Raw genomic sequence first — 17097 nt, forward strand, 5'->3', positions numbered from 1 at the left:
AAAACTCACAAAAGTAATGAAGGCAATTAGTTTTATTCAAACAATATTTTAAGACTCAGGCTCTCTGGCCTCTGTGGAGTAGATTAATGATATTTTTTACTTATATTGCATGAGCTGCAGAATGAGAACAAGGATGTTGCCCTCCCCCCAGGCCTGAAGCTGGTGTTGGAACAGAGTACTCCGACTGTCTCCCACAGTCCAAAAACATGACTGTCAGGTTAATTGACTTGTCTAAATTCTCCTTAGGTGTGAGTGTGTCTGTGAAGGGTTTTCCTGTATGTCTCTTTGTTGACCTGCGATGGACTGGCGTTCTGTCCAGGGTGTACCCCTCCTCTCGCCCATTGACTGCTGGACATAGGCACCAGCACCCCTCGTGACCCCTCTCAGGACAAGCGTGTCAGATAATGGATGGATGGATGGTCAGAATTTGAGTTTGTGCACATCCTTGTTTTAAGAACATTTTAAATCTTGTTTTATGACTTCAGTTTTGGCTCAAGTGAGTCAGACTTTTTTTTTACCAAATCAGAAGTTACTCACAAAAATCACTTAAGGTGTCAACTTTACAACTTGAGACTGAGTTAGAGGTTTTATAAACTGTAAATCAGGGCTGCTGCTATGGTATGGAGGTGGAGCCCATGACCCATATAGCAGCTGTTGACGGTTCGAATTCAGGTCCTCTCTTATAATCCACTTTCCTGTACATATTTTCAAAACTAACAAAATAAGGGCCACTAGAGCATAAAAATAATCTTTAAAAAAAATCAGATTTTGGCAGTAATAAATCAAATCCTCAAAATCCATCCATCCATCCATCCATCCATCCATCCATCCATGGATGGATGGATGGATGGATGGATGGATGGATGGTATTGTTTTGAGTAATTAAGGCATCCATGTCTTATTAAAGATGGATAATGTTCAAATTCAAATATTAGAGTAAATTTCTTTATTTTCTTTCCCTCGTTTCTTCTTTTTGGATTTTGCTCATATTTTTGAATCACCACTCAGATGTAGGGAACCCAAAACATGTCAACATGTGGCATCAGAGGTGGGAGATTTGGAGATTTATGTGTGTTATCCCCACTCAACCAAGCACAGTTTGCTTAGCCAGGCCCTCAGGTCTTCCTGTTTGCACGTGTGTGCATCTCCCAGAATCAGGTCAGGGACAAAAGGCTGCTGCTGTTTTTGAAAAGTTGAGACGTCAAAATGAAACGACATAATGAGAATCTGTTTGGGGGTTTGTGTTTTTTTTTGACAATGAGAGTAAAATGTTTTCCCTATTTTTTCATAATGGCTCTATACAGCAAACACACAGATATGCATGCAAAACTAAACAATCTTCTCAGAGGGGATGTCGTTTCCTCAAACGTAATCAAAGCAGCTTCCGTCTCTATCTGGGCTTACCTATAAGAGAGGCTCCAGATCTGGGTTGGTCGGTGAAGATGACACAGAATATCTGGGTGCAAAAAAGCGCTGTGTGCAAAGGGAAACGGACCGAGTCATGAGCTGCATTTCCTGTGAGTTTACTTTCCAGAATATGGTGGTTCGTTGGTATTTTTATGGGCATTCAAGTAACCTTTTATCTCTGACATTTTATTGAATCTTGAGCCCATCTTTGATGCATGTCTGAGAAATTTCTCTGCTACTTGCTATCACACTTGGAAATGTTTTAAGTTTATGTCTACATTCCAGGGTCAGAACAGCCAGGCCAAGCTGGACAGATTTGCCAGTCATTCCTATCACCAACCTGAAGTTGCTCCAGTGGAAGCTCACATGTTTGACCTGGATTGCCTCCTCTCTGATATCTCCGACACTCTGTTCACGATGACACAGAAACCCTGTCCCTGGACCAGCGACCGACACAACAGTGAGTTCTCCACACCCTCAAAAAGCATCGGAGCCCTTTTAATTATTTTTTTCAAACATAAATCCAATTAAGTGCAGAGCATCAACATGTTTTCCATTGATCTGCTCATAGAGTCACAGTGGGATATATCATCTGGTTTATTTGTACCTGGTTTTGTTTTGTTAAGTACACTTACCCATAGGAGTAATGGGTGGAGCTGCATGCTGGGAGAACACTGTGTCCTTGCAACAAAAAGGTTCAAGACCATACAGCAGTTGGTCATGCGAAGAATTGGGTTTTTGCAGATGGGGACTGCTGCCCAGATCCGTCCAGCATCCAAAAGTCGACAAACCTGATGGCTTTAAACAAGGGGCTGGGAGGGCTCGTAGGTCCGGAGGCAGAATCAGGGTCAGAGCCAGAGACACACAGAGTCGTGATAATCAAGAGGGAGATATAGTAAGCACAACTAGAGAGTCAGGCAAGGGAAAGAGCATGGGAATTCAGTCCAATACAGGGTTTTAGCAGGAGACAAAATCCAGGGAACAGAAGCAGGGTGGATGTCCAGAAAACAGAGGCCGACGTGAGCTCATTCAGGGGCAAACCAGAGCAATCCAGAAGGCAAAAACAAGGTCAAGATCAAACAATCAGGCAGAAATGGAAGGCTGGATGCTTACTCATCATGGCTTTTCAGAAAATCTGGCACTGCCAACTGGTCAAATGCCTACTTATGGTGGCAGGTGGGAGAAATGAGTAATTAGAATGAGGAGGAGAACAGCAAGACCAAATAAGTAACCAGGCCAAAAAGGAATGATGAAAGTAAACATACCAGTATACAGGCCAGAAACTTAACAGTTGTGACGGTGAAAGACTGCTATTGTTGGGGAATACAGTAAAGCAAGAGCGCCACTGCAGCGGAGAAATCTGCAATGATTTGATCATCTGAACTTTTGTGTCTTCTTGCGTCACAAAAAAAAATCGTTGGTGGCTAGTTTTGGCTGTGATTTAAGGTGAATCATAGCAGATAATTAGCTTTTTTTCAATCAAACTCGAAGATAGAGAAAATAATTTTTACAAAGGAAGAAGTAGGGAGTACTCTTAGGTTTTTAGGTCGGATTTAAAAAAGCTGTTCATTTTCACCATCCTTCCGTAGCTTGTAGGCAAACGACAGCCAGCCATCACCGCCTCTCACCGCTCTGGCACTTAATGCTCTGGTACTTTCACTGCCCGTCGAACTCCTCTGTTCTCCCCACTGTGGTTCCTTAGCTCCAGATATCACACCAGCAGAGCCTTTTTCCCGTGAACTGAATTCATCCGCCGTTCAAATTACTCTCCCTGACCAGGGGAATATCTAACCACATCATACCAAACTGGCAAATGTGTTTTTTATACAGATGTACTGATTTGTGTGAATGCCCCATTATTAATACAAGATGATAGGAATGTTTTTAACACTAAAGAAACCTGTTAGCTCATAAATAATTTCCAAAACCGTGCAAGAGTATCTTGCTGCTGTCACAAGGTGCAGCCATTTCTTCTTTGTTGCTGAATGTGCTGCTGCCAAGCTATCCAAGTACCATCTCATATCAGAAGCACAGAAGGACAGTAGCCTGTTGTTTTGAAATATAATGTCATAGCCGAAAATTTGGGTTATTTCAACTGATATTCTCCACATCTGCCAACCACATTGCCTTTTAGAAGCACTTCTCTACAGTTCAGATCTGACTAAGATTATAATGTTGGAAACAATAAATATTTAATAATAAAATAAACAATATTTCTGTGAAAAGAAGGTTTGTAAAAAAGTGAGGAGGGGTATGTTATTGTTAAATTATCGACTGAAAACTAATATCCTGTCAAAATAAGACATGTTCCTTTAATAATAAATGCCTATTATGCTTTTCTCTCAGCATACACAAGCAATGCTGACATGATCCAGCCAGGCCTGACTCCACTGCAGCCCAGCATGGATGATTTCATGGACATACCAGGTATTCCATTTCCATCCACCTGCTTTAGTGCCTTTTTATCTATTTGAACTGGAAAAAGAAACAGATGTTTCATTATTACATCTTCTTGTTTTTTCCAGAGGATTCTTAGGTAAAACCTTTATTAATTATTACGTATGTAACCTTGATGTGTAGAGGTGAGTGTTGCGATTCGATACATGTCGCGATACTTGGGTCACAATACGATATTATCACGATATTGCAGTATCACTATATATTGCCATATTTTCCCCAGCTATCAAAATCAAATGATGAGATAAAACAGCAAGTGCTGTATATTTTTAACAGAAAATATTGATTAGGTATTATTATCCATGTTGTGTGGGGTTTTCTTCCACTGATTTGGTGCTGCAAGCACAGTTAAAGGGCTCCACAGCGCTTTCTGCCAGAGTGGTGGTGCAGAGGTAGCCCATTTTCCCATCAATGTTTTATGTAACCATTTTGTTTTTTTTTAAATCGATACTAAGAAGTGAAAGATCGATATTATATTGGGCAACCGAATATCACGATATATCGCCAAAACGATTATTTCCCACACCCCTATTGATGTGTCTCCTGACTGAGAAAATAGATACCGTATTTTCACGACCATAAGGCGCACCGTACTAAAAGGCGCAGTCTCAGTTATGTGTGCCATTTCTGTATTTAACACACACATAAGGCGCACCGGACTATAGGGCGCGTTTTTTTATATACCGGTACATGTCCTCTACTACCTTTAAATAGCTCTACTGCGTATTTAAAAATACAGCGGGGGCAAAACTGAGTATGACTGTGCTTCATTCATGTATTTATTACAAAGTATTAATCAAACCTGGCAGCTGGCCGTGAGACAGACACATCGCAGATGACACAGCGCTGTGATTACTCCAAAATAACTTAAAATCCTGAAACCTGCCGACGGAATATGTTCGCTTTTATTGCTGGTATCCTGGTGCCTGCAGTTTAAATTGTTTAGATGAAAAACACCTGCCAGCCGCCGCGGTGATGCTGCTGTTGAAGGGATTTACTGTCGGTGCACCGCTGGTATGTGGGGGTCTGAGCGCCTCCGACAGAAATAGTATAGGCACGATAATAATCTGGATGAACTGACTGCAATTATTAAGTTTTCAGGTGGCCTTTCTCACTTAAAAACATATTAAAACTACTTTATTCCCACTGATCACAGAAAATATAGCTGCAAGATTTAGATTATTTAGATGAAAAAACACCTGCCAGCCACCGCGGTGAACCCGGAGGAGACCCGGCCCAGAGGCTGCTGTTGAATTAAGTTTTCAGGTAGAAAAATAGAGCGGGAGCAAAACTGAGTATGATTGTGCTTTATTCATGTATTTATTACAAAGTATTAATCAAACCCATCCAAGTCATCATCCTCTGTTTCTGAATTAAACAGCTGCGCTAAATCAGACATGCCAATTCCCCCTTCTTCGCTGTCAGAGTCACTTTCCGTGCAGCGCGGCTCCTCAGAAATAATGCCGGCTTTTGCGAAAGCTTGAACAACAGAGCCAGCAGACACGTTAGTCCAAGCATCTACAATCCATCCGCAAACGGTGGCGTTAATTGCCTGCATGGCGCTGCCTTCCACTTATCCTGAAACTGTGGTCTCCGTCTGTCATCCATTGCTCCCACGCCGCTCGCAGCCTTACTTTGAACGGCCGCTTCACACCGATGTCGAGCGGTGGAAGTTCCTTTGTCAGACCCCCGGGATAACGGCGAGCACAGCGTTCATTTGATTCACCTTTTTTTTCACATCGGCTGTGAGATGGGCACGCAGCGATGGTCATGCGTGGAAAAAAGCACCTGCTCTCCTCACATACACCTCCCTCAGCCACGCTTTCATCATCTCCTCATCCATCCAGCCTTTTTCATTTGCGTTAATATCATATGTCATCAGAGCGCTGTGTCTGTCTCCCTGTCAGCTCCCAGATCAGCTTCTCTGATTGGTTGATGCAGCGCGTCCAGCAGCAAAACTTCAATTTTTCCATCTCGAGCTGCAGCAGCGCGACGCGCTGCGCCTGCTGCTCAAAACGCGCTGCGGGACCTTTTGCTGCACCTATACGCGCGTCAACCATTGACTTTGCATGTAAACTCGCTGCTTCTGCTGCACCTGCTGGGTCCGGTTCACACCGATGTCGAGCGGTTGAACAGCGAGCACAGCGTTAATTTGTTTCACCATGTTTTTGACATCAGCTGTGAGATGGGCACGCATGGAGTCACATATTAACAGCGATGGTGATGAGTGGAAAAAAAACACCTGGTCTCCTTACATTCAGCCACTCTTTCATCATCTCCTCAATGAGGTGGTCTCAAAAGTCGCAGTTACAACACACATAAGGCGCACCGCACCAAAGGGCGCACCGCACATTTTGAGGGGAAAAAAAGACGTTTTAGTGCGCCTTATAGTCGTGAAAATACGGTAGGTTAATCTTAAAAATGTTTTTTAAGTACATGTTTTTCAAAGTTTCATCTCCAAAACGTGTCCTTTGCCAGAATGATTTGACATTTAAATATGACTTCCCTAGGACTTTAACAAAAAACATTTGAACAGTTTGTTTCGGTATCTTAGATTTGGAAAAATTTTGCAAGTCACAGACGTCAAGACGTTGTAGTCTGATTACGTCTATAACACATAAAAGTAATAAATACTACTTTTAATCAAGACTTGAGGCAAGAAACGGTTCAATTCTAGGTCTCCCAATCTTTTTGAATCTGGTTATGACAGTTTAGTTGTTTCTGTTTCTTTTCCCTCAAGGCTTTTATTGTGTAATCTGATCAGATATATACACCAAAGTCATCTAAATGTGTTGTCCCAAAACAATAGAGGACCATTCCTGCTATAATTAAAAATCTATCAGTAAAACAAGAAATTACATATTCAACACATAAACCAATAACTCTTAAAAGAATTAGATGAAGCAACTGAGAAACTGAGGGATTGTTTAAAAGCCACAGACTGGAGCATGTTCCAAAGCTTTCATGGTGATAACATCAACAGCCTTCTTGAATGTATCACTAACTACATGACCTTCTGCGTTGAGAGCACGGTGCCCACACGACGGCTATGGAGCTTCCCAAACAACCACCCCTGTATTACTCCTGAGCTGAAAGTCCGACCTACATACCTCCCTCCCCCCTCACATTTTTTCCAGTGTAGTGACGCCCTGTATATGAAGGGCCAGAGCCATCTCCAACTCCTGAGGAGGCTGATGTACTTTGGAGTGAGCAGACCTCTATATAAATACCCATGAAAACACCATGTGCAATTACCCTGTATAATGATCCTACTATAAAAATAAAATAGAAAATATAAAACTGTCATATGTGGACGCATTGTATATACTGTATATATCCATGTCTTTTTATTTGTAACCAGGAAAGTTTTTGATTCAACATGTCTGTCTGATTACCCTGTTATTGGTGTGTGGTGTGTTTACAGATATCTTTCTGAATTATCGAGGTCAGCTCACTGACCAGAGTAGTTTTGCAGACTGTCGCTACTTTGAAGGCCCACCCATCACAGCTTATGCTCCTCATCCATCTCCTGTTGTAACAGCCCCTGAGCTACTTATTAATCCCCAACTAAATCAGGTAGTACTGCTGATTAAATAACCCTCACCCCCATTCTGCTTCTTCTTATCTGACTTTAGAAATTATAACCAGTGTTCTTGTAAATAAAGTGAATCCTTTCTTTTTTTGCAGCCAAGTCTGTCTTCTGATGGTTTGCCCCAGCTGTCTACATCCAGCCCACGCTCAGAACATGCCAGGGCGAGCCAGGATTGTGGAGAGTACCATACACCCAGCACAGTGTCAGGAGCCATGCCATATGGACATCAGTCATACCATGATGCATCTGTTTCTACAGCATACACCAGTAACACAGACCAACCGGTTTCTGCAAGTATTCCCTTCCTGAACCCGCTGCCTTCTCACAAGTTTGGGTTCTACACAACGACCACTGTGACCCCCACTGTTATCACTCACACGGCCTCCACCACCGGAGCCCAGGGCTCAGTGTACCCGGCTCATACTTACGTTCCAGGGGTGGACCCATACTCCCAGACCCACTGTTACCCGACCTCTGCATCTGACCCGATCCATGTGGTACTGGGTCCTGTCACAGCGACCCATTGCCTGTCTGTCCCAGAGCAGGTAGTCCTAACAGAGGTCAGAGGCAAACACAAGCACAAAACGGGAGGACTGCGAACAGTTGGGTCACCCCCTTTGCCTTCCAACCCTGAATCCAGTGCCACCATGCCTACGGGCTGCTTGGTTCAACTGCTTTCCTGCAGCACACATGAAAGTGAGTTATTTCAAACACCTGCTTTATTTCCTTAGACAACTTATAACAAGCATCTCAATAGATTAGATCCTGACACTAGAGGGTGCTACTGCTGCTGTTGGTGAGACTTATCGTGTTAAACTTCCTGTTTTGACTGCTGAGCTGCTTGTTATTCAGGCTATCTCCGCCTGAATTAAGTTTCTTTATTCTGTGATATCTCTGTATCTAAGTAACTAACCAGCCATATGCTACACTTTTCTACTGAGCACTTGTCACTTTCACACGGTTTTATTTCTGGTAGTAAGTAGTAGCTAGCCTAGGCTTGGGCTAGCTTTGCAAAGTTATGGCTGCTCTCTCTCCCTCCCTTGACTCTTTTAAGGCTCTTCTTCCTCTCTTCTCTACTGCTCTCCTGTGTTAGTTGTTTAGTTATTCCTCTGCCTCCTTTAGTGATAATGGGATGTGTGATAAGTGTATTATTTTTTTAAGCTTTGGAGGCAAGGGCATCAGAGTTGGAATCCCGTCTTCGGGCTGTTTAACAATGAGTTAAAGTAGCCCCACCTGTTAAGTACCCACAGCCACCAAGACTATGGACACCCCAACATAGTGGTCCTCCAAAAGTGCCTGAGTAGCACAGCTGAAATATCTGCCATCAACACCTTTGTTTATAGATGTTGGAGCTCGGCCTGTTTCGCAGTGTGGTCCTGTTTCTCTGACTGTGACTGGCTGGATCTGCTTTCTTCATCCTCTGACGTGGGGGCTGGCTCGGAGCTCGTCTGCCTGGCTGTGTGTTTCCTTATGAAGCTGGTTGACAGTTGCATTTTGTATCTCTGCTTTTTTCTTTCTGTCTTCTTGATCCCTAGTAGGGTTCTGCAGATGGCTGCTCATGCCGGGCCTGCTGGAGGTTTCTTTCTGTTAAAATGGAGATTTCCTCTTCTCTGTCGCTACAAGCATGAGTGGTGTGGGGGGATTACCTTTGAGTCAATGCAGTCAACTGGTTTTCCTTAGATAGAAAACTTTGAATCGGTTTGACTCTATGATCTGCTTGAATTGTAAAGTGCCTTGAGATGACATGTGTTGTGAATTGGTTCTATATACATAAACTGAATTGAATAATTTTTTTATTTTTTTAGGAAAAACGACACTTGGATATAATAGCACCACTTTGATGACAAGCAAAGATCAGAGGTCCACATCCAAAGGCTCTGTGGTAGGCTTTAAACTACAATGTTTTAGTATATCTCGCCATCGCTGAGAAATAACCAGAAATTACAGGAAATGTTAAAAACATTAAAGTTTTTTCATGAAGAAATCCTGCCTAGTTTTAAAGGGACAGTCTGTAACTAATTTGGCTTTTTATTAGAAAAAAACACACATTGTGCCAAAGTCCAATAACAGTCACATGGAAAACCAATAGCTTAGAATTCACATATTTCATTATGATAGCCAAAAGGGTACAATTAGGGTCTGAAATTTACTTTTTGACCCACCGTCCAAATGGACCTGAAGACAAAATGATTTATCGGTCAAGCCTTATTCCTGCCAGCCAGAAATAAAAAAGAAAATCGATTAATATATTTTAAGGAACATATCATTTCTCTAAGGCTTATGTTTATATGGAAAGTTAAAGTAAAAGGTAATGTAGTTTCATTAAATAAATTTGGAATTTATTATTTGATTAAAGTGCAAAATATTTTTATCTGATAGCTTGACCATGAATAACACAATTAGAACAAACAGCCCACTATTTTCATTTGTCCTATAGTCAATAAATAAAAGCATAGCCTTTCATCCAGTGGCAAGAAAGTGCAAAGTACAGTTTCTGTAGCTGTCAAACGCAGAACATTAGGACCAAGTATTAGAGGCGGATAGACAAATTTCTCAAAATGTTTATTAGAAACGGAACTGCAGTGAACAGCGTCGGCATCTAAACCCAGGCATACACTGTGAAATTTTTTTCAATCGTTGAACACAGCTACAGCTCAAACTGTACGACAAAACCGCAGGGTTTTGTCGTACAGTGTAAGTTCACAGCTCACAATGTCTGTTCAGGCCGACACTCTGATGCAATCTACCTGCTCTCACTGTACTTGTGAAGACCATGTCAGACTCAGCTCCACAGTGAGATGGAGCTACTCTGACTATCTCTATCAGGAAGCCAAATGAGTAGAAGAGGAATATGAAGCTCACTAGAGTGAAATACGCTGCCTTGTTAATTTGTGCCATTTTGTACTGAAAGCCAACAACTTATTTGGGCAAAGACATGGCTGAGCAAACTCTAAGGCCAGTGAGAAAGAATAATAAGTAATAACTGGTAGAAAAAAGGGAGTCTACATCAGGGTAGCTTTTACCAGGCAGAGATAAATCATGAGGTGGCAGGGCTTTAAAACCAGAGGCTGCAGGTTTCCTACTTCACAAGAAAGTTAATTCCATAGTGAAGGTTAGAAACAGGACAGTGTAGTCCAGCAACTACTCTGTCCTACCTGCAGAGAGGGCTAGCTTGTTTATTACTCTACACTGGACAACCTCTTTGTTCTTCACAGAAGTAGGACCCGTAGGCAACCATATCTGTTAGCTATTTGTAGCAGCTTGTTACATTGAAGACATACTTGTATCCTATTTGCATAAATCACCTGATGGGAACACTTGAATTAATAAGGAAGACAATAATTTTAAGGTACAATGTTGTTTTATAGGTTAATTAAAAAATCAGAAAGTGTAATGCTACGTTCACACCGCATGTGCTCTGAGTATCAAAAAAGCTGCTGCTTCATTTTAAATGCTTGTACACATAAAGGTCAGTAAAGTGTTTACAGATGCATCTAAACCCCCACATACTTACGCATAGTGCGCTGTCACTGGGAATCCAGCAGCAGCTGCCCCAGGCCCATTCGACTCTTGGGGACCTACTATTTGTGGCGGCTGGAAGCCAATATTACAGGGCTGTAAACTCTCACCCATTGGGCGTGAGACTCCTGCATCTCAGTGTCTTTGCACACTCACTCCATATACACTCCACACTCCAATTTTTCATGCTAAAAAATGACAGACCAAATACCATGCTGATAAAAATCCACTCCGCATTTTCAACGCAACCTTAGTCTAACACACGAAGGAATGCCATTCATATCCAGTCCGTATTTTTGCACACGCTCACATATTCACTGTACTGACAACAGCGGAGCTTAGCCTGAGCCAGATATTGAAAAAATACTGGGATTTCTAAGCAGTTGTTACGAGGCCTGTCATTTGAATTTTATCTTATCTTATCTGGACTAAGATAATTCACTTTGTAAATTAATGAATATTTGAAGCAAAGTAATTGAGTAAATATGAATAAAATATACAGCAGCTAGCTTAATTATCAATGTGGAGACTGAGTATAGGATCACATCAAATTAACATCAGATGGTTTGTTTTCTCTACATCTAGTGCTTTTTCTTGTTTCTAGTGCTTTAATCATTGTTTGCTCTAATTTAGCCACCTGATTTAGTCCCAGTTTGAGTCCATGTTTTGCTCACAAGTAAAGTAATTATTGCTAAGTCTAGTTTAATAATCTCCAGTTGGAATTTAGGACCAATTAAACCAACACAAATATCTAAATTCCTTAAGCTTTTAGGCACTGGCGTAACTTGCTGAATGACTGGTGTGGACATGTTCCCACCAACTTTGGGCATGGTGGGGACATTCCCCACCAATAACTTCTGCTTTTTTCCCCCTTTCCGCTGAATTACTTCAGCCAACAGTAACTGGGGTTTGATGCTGCTGTGTGTTCAGAGCGTTTTCAGCCCGTGTTTTTTCCTTGCTCTGCCGCTGTTCTCAAGTCCCACCTCTCGGTGAAATATCATCGGATCTGTAGCTTTGGGATATTTACTGCGTACAGAGTAGTTACGAGGATAAGAAGAGATAACGGATATGGCAAGCCATTTTAACATACAGTTGGTTTCGTCTGAACCACTGTGGCAAGCCATTTTAACATACAGTTGGTTTCGTCTGAACAACTGTGGCAAGCCATTTTAACATACATTCGCAGCAGCACTCAGTTAATTTTAACTGGCAGTTGTTCCGATATATGTTTAAATAAAGGAGACTGGTTGGTTAAACAAATCAGAGATGCCCCCAAAAAATCTGTCAGTTACACATACAGACCTTTTTCAGCTAAAAATAGCAGCAGATTGTACATAAGTTAAAAAAGCTGGGCTTCTCAGGACCCTTACTCAGAGTTACAGATTAAAATGAACACAGATCTGTTGTTTTCGTATTGAACAGAGAATCAGACTGCAGAGCTTCTAGAGATCCTGAAAATGATTTTCTCAGGCATCATTATATTGGTAGACAGGTTCATAAATCTGTTTTTAAGCAGAGCAGAGACACAATGAGGGAGAGCTGCTGATTTAAAGGTGAAACAGATTTACTGAGATATGCAACATGCAATAAAATATATCTCCAAGTTTACAAGAAAAAATATGCAATGTTATAATAAAATTCAACATATAATTTTGCCATTGTGCCATTGTGCCAGCTACCCAGAGGCAGCCAGACTCATGCGACACAGACTTAAAATTAAAGTATAAGAAACCTACCAGAATTAAAGCACAAATAATACAATTCAGTGTATACATGATTTTTGAAATATAAGATTCAATAAATAGACTTTGGCTGTCAAAAACGTTTGGGAAAAATTTCTAAATTTGATTTTGCTGCTTGCGAAGGAGGATAATCACTGATGCCGCTTAAAGGGAAGCCAGGCATGGATGGATTGATGGAAGTGAAGTTGTGTCCATTCTAGGGATGCATGATATATTGATGTTGGCATTTGTATCGGCTGTTATTCGTCATTTTATATACATTAATGTTTTTGAGCCCTTTATAAAACAATGCACTAAAGGCAGGCATCTGTCTATAACATAAATATCAGTGTACTGTGGTACTCTTGTGTTCTCAACAATAGTAAAGCATTCAATAAATATATGTTTGAGCTCATTATTGGAAAATATAAACTAGGGCTGCAACAACGAATCGATAAAATCGACTTTTAAAAGCGTTGGCAACGAATTTCATCATCGATTAGTTGTGTCGCGCGATTAATGCGTCATCTGCCGCCGCCGTCATCACATCCACTTGACTGAAACGGGGGAAGAGAAAAAAATACGACAGAGCGAGCCAGCGCTGTGGGTGTGCAGTGTTGCCAACTCAGCGACTTTTCAGACCCCTCCAGCGACTATTTTTCAAAAAAGCGACTAGCGACAAATCTGGCGACTTTTTACGGTGTCACTGGCGGCTTTTGGAGACTCTTACGTGAAAGCATGTATCGTTCCTACTCTGCCGTGGGGCGGCTGCCCCATCCCAACCCCGTTCTCCCGCAGGAGTCTGTCTCAGCGCTGCAGTCAGAGCCGCAGGATGTTTACCCTCAGCGTCCAGACTGCAAATGAAGCGCGCATGCGCTGGGATTGACGGCGCAAATTGATCACAATAATTAAAATAGCCTGCGCTTTGTAAAGTAAAAAAAGTCGTAAAATGCAACTTTTGTCAAAACAAATTAACATGGCACGGAACCACCATGTTTGTTTCTTTTTAAAGTGAGGAAACGTAACGTTAGTTTCTCAGGTAGCTCATCTGATGCTTTCCTTACCTTGTTAGTAGGTTATAGACAGTGATAAGGTTGGCTACTTATTTTACTTTTAATTTCATTTGAATTAGCTTAAGCAGCGTTTATATTTTCTTTATAAATAAATCAACTTGCAAATTATGAGTGCAAGGCTTTTAAAGTTTAAATCTTCTGGCAAAGATAAAGTAAAGAAGATCCTGCAATTTAAGGAACTAAAGCAGAATAAAATCCAGCAAGATCAGTAATATGTCAATTAATTATATGCCACATTCCCATGTAAATATCTGTCTTGGAGGATCTGTTTTTTAGCACCCCTAGTTCTCTCATTTTTATTCCAAATACAATTTATAATTTGAATCACAGGGCTATTTTTTATCTCTATGGTTAAGTATTTTCTCAACTAGCAACTTTAACTGCTATACTTTCCTGTCTTAAAAGGCAGAACTCTTCTAGTCTAAAAAAAACTAATTTGTTGAAATGGGGGGGGCCTATTGTTTGAAGCCCTTAGGGGCGTTTAAAAACAAATATGCCTGTCTTTTTTGCGCTTTATGAAACAAAGTAACCTATATTTTGTGGATGTACAGCTATATTTATCATGTAAGTTTGTGTAGTTTTAACACAAACATTTATTTTTCATATTGCACCAGTACAGTTAATGAGCAACCTGTATTTGTTTGCTTGTTTGTTCTGTCCCGATTAATCGAAAAAATAATCGTCCGATTCATCGATTTTTAAAATAATCGTTAGTTGCAGCCCTAATATAAACCCTGTTGAAAGCGTTCGGGTTGAGTAGCTGTAGGTCCATCAGCAGTGTTGGGTAAGTTACTTTAAAAATGTAATCCGTTACAGTTACAAGTGTTTAAAATGTAATTGTAGTGTAACTTTTTCGATTACTTTTAAAAAGTAATGTAACTAATTACTTTTGATTAGTTTAAGGTTTTAATGAGTATTGACCCATGTTCAACATTTAATTTTTGAGAACTGAATGTGAACCTTAAAAAAGCACTAAGCTGAGAGAGAACTGCTGACAGGCAATCACAGGATGTCCACAAGAAGATGCCAGCACCAGGCATATAAGATGTTCTCAGACTCCTCTCATCGGGCCATACGCTTTCCTGTTCCTACCCCAGGCTCTACCATTTACGCAGTTTGCAGACTAACACAAGCAGGTTCAGGTTGATAGCCGGCAAACACTTCTTGCACTGAAAGGTTAAATTTGAGCCATTTTACCAGATTTAAATGAAATGCTCCTTAAGTTTCCAGTGCTGGAAGGCTGACATTTTTGATGCGCTGCTTGAGCTGAAATAGAACCGTCCGCTCGCTTGCTGTTCCTCAAGGAGGCTTCACCAGCACAGGATGGATCATCAGAGTGGCAAATATGATAGAGACAAGGAGCCGTAGCGGGAAACGGCGATACAGGGCGCGAAGCAATAAAAATATCATTACAGTAAACCCTTGTTTATCGCAGGGGTTACGTTCCTAAAAGAACCCGCGATAGGTGAAACCCTTGAAGTAGAAACCTTTATTTTTTTTTAAGTTATTATACAATGAAATACTCCATACAACATTGAAATCAAGGAACAAACACTTCTTACAGGCCCAAGCATTTTTTAAACAAATAAAAGTACGGTATAGACGCTGTTATTGTCTGTTTTTTTTTTTTTTTTTTTTTTTTTTTACAAATAACTACTGTACTGTACTGTAAAATAATATAGTTATCAATAAATAAGTAATAATTTTAATCATCAATACGAACTGAAATGTTAATTTTTTTCTTCTAAAGCCTGCGGTGCAGGTGTGTTTTTTGGAGAGAAGGACATAGTTATCGGTAGTTGTTGTCTCTCTTTTTTCTTCTGGGCCAAAAGATCCTTATAAACCGACATGCTACCATTGATTATGTTCGACAATAAAGTTTAACAATGCATGATGCAAATCCGTGAAGCAGCGAGACAGTGAAAAGTGAACCGCGTTATAGCGAGGGTTCACTGTACATATATTTTTTAAAAAATGTAACTAAATTTGTAATTCTTAATATTTTCGGAAGTAACTATAACTGAATTACATATTTTCTCATTGTAACTGTAACGAATTACAGTTATTCTGTTTTTGTAATTAAATTACGTAACGTCGTTACATGTAATCCGTTACTCCCCAACACTGTCCATCAGCCACCACCCTTAGAGCGTCCCCACCAACTTTTATTGCAAAGTTACACCCTTGCTTTTAGGTATGCCTCACAAACCACAAAATAGAGAAAGAACCATTGCATTTTATTTTTTAAAAGATCAGCCACCCAAGAAAAGACCAACCACAAACAGAGAGGATGTGCAGAACAACTCAGTCATAAAGGATGAACTACAGGGATGTTCTCATTTTATTATTACTTATCTTATTCATTTATCCTTATTTTGGTCCATTAAGTATGTCTAAAAACGTTTTGTATCATTTTGTACGATTTTGTATCATTAGCCTATTACCAAATATTCATACACAGTGTATTTTGCACGGGTTTTGATTGCACTGGTTCCTGTAATAACTAATTTGTTTCCCATTGTTTTTTTTTTTACTTGAGCTGCATAGAATTATTAATAAACACAGGTGTGAAATTCTTAGTTTACAGTAGATGCAAGAATTTTAGTAGGGCCCATACTTCTTTACTTCAATTCTCTGAAAATCACCAGAATATAAAATGATGTTTATTGTGTGAAAAATGTTCTAAAAAATGATGGATCACTTATTGTTCAATAACACTTACTTTGCTGTAAAAATTCTACATTTTGCCACTTTGTTGTGTTTGTAAATCCTCAGAAAACCTACAACCTATAGCTTCACCTGTCCTCATAGCCTTTCAATCAAACCATGACAAGGGTTGCAAACACCCACCACAGGGGAGTGTTTGGGCATGATCTCCTGGCTCCTACCAAAGTGCCTGTTTTGGTTCAACAGGGACTTGGGGTGTAAAGATTGTGTGAGGAGTCTTTGGGTCCCTTTTTTATTTGTACGGGTGCCTCGAACACCTCCGCCATGGACTAATGGCTCCCACCTCCCACTGTGGTGACTCCCACATTTTAATATACAAAAAAGTCACACTAACAGCTTTTTTTTAACAGCTCTTTAATATTAACACACTTCATCCCAACATGCACACATATAGGCATCCATCTACTATGTATTGTATGCCTAAAACCCCATGACATGGAAGAAAAAACCCCAACTATAAATAGAAATAATAAAGACATCAAAGTGTCCACACATACAAACAAACATGCACAGAAGTGCTCCAATGTTCAACAGTCAACCAGCTCTCCTGGAGGGAAAATTTGACTCCAAGAAAAACACCTGCTTTCACCTGAAGATCAGC

The 17097-nt window shown here is 40.5% G+C and overlaps 1 protein-coding gene across 1 annotated transcript in view; it reads left to right on the plus strand.

The window, feature by feature from the left end:
- Positions 1-17097, plus strand: part of LOC119773128 (carbohydrate-responsive element-binding protein) — a gene marked incomplete at its 3' end in the record, with an annotated part of 52295 nt that overhangs the window by 24098 nt on the left and 11100 nt on the right. Inside the window, 5 exon segments of the mRNA XM_038269955.1 lie at positions 1693-1867; positions 3754-3834; positions 7289-7440; positions 7552-8152; positions 9262-9338. Of these exon segments, the coding sequence (XP_038125883.1) occupies positions 1693-1867; positions 3754-3834; positions 7289-7440; positions 7552-8152; positions 9262-9338 (1086 nt within the window).

This window comes from Cyprinodon tularosa, unplaced genomic scaffold, assembly GCF_016077235.1.
Source record: "Cyprinodon tularosa strain WSP-4 unplaced genomic scaffold, ASM1607723v1 ctg745, whole genome shotgun sequence".
NCBI lineage: Eukaryota > Metazoa > Chordata > Actinopteri > Cyprinodontiformes > Cyprinodontidae > Cyprinodon > Cyprinodon tularosa.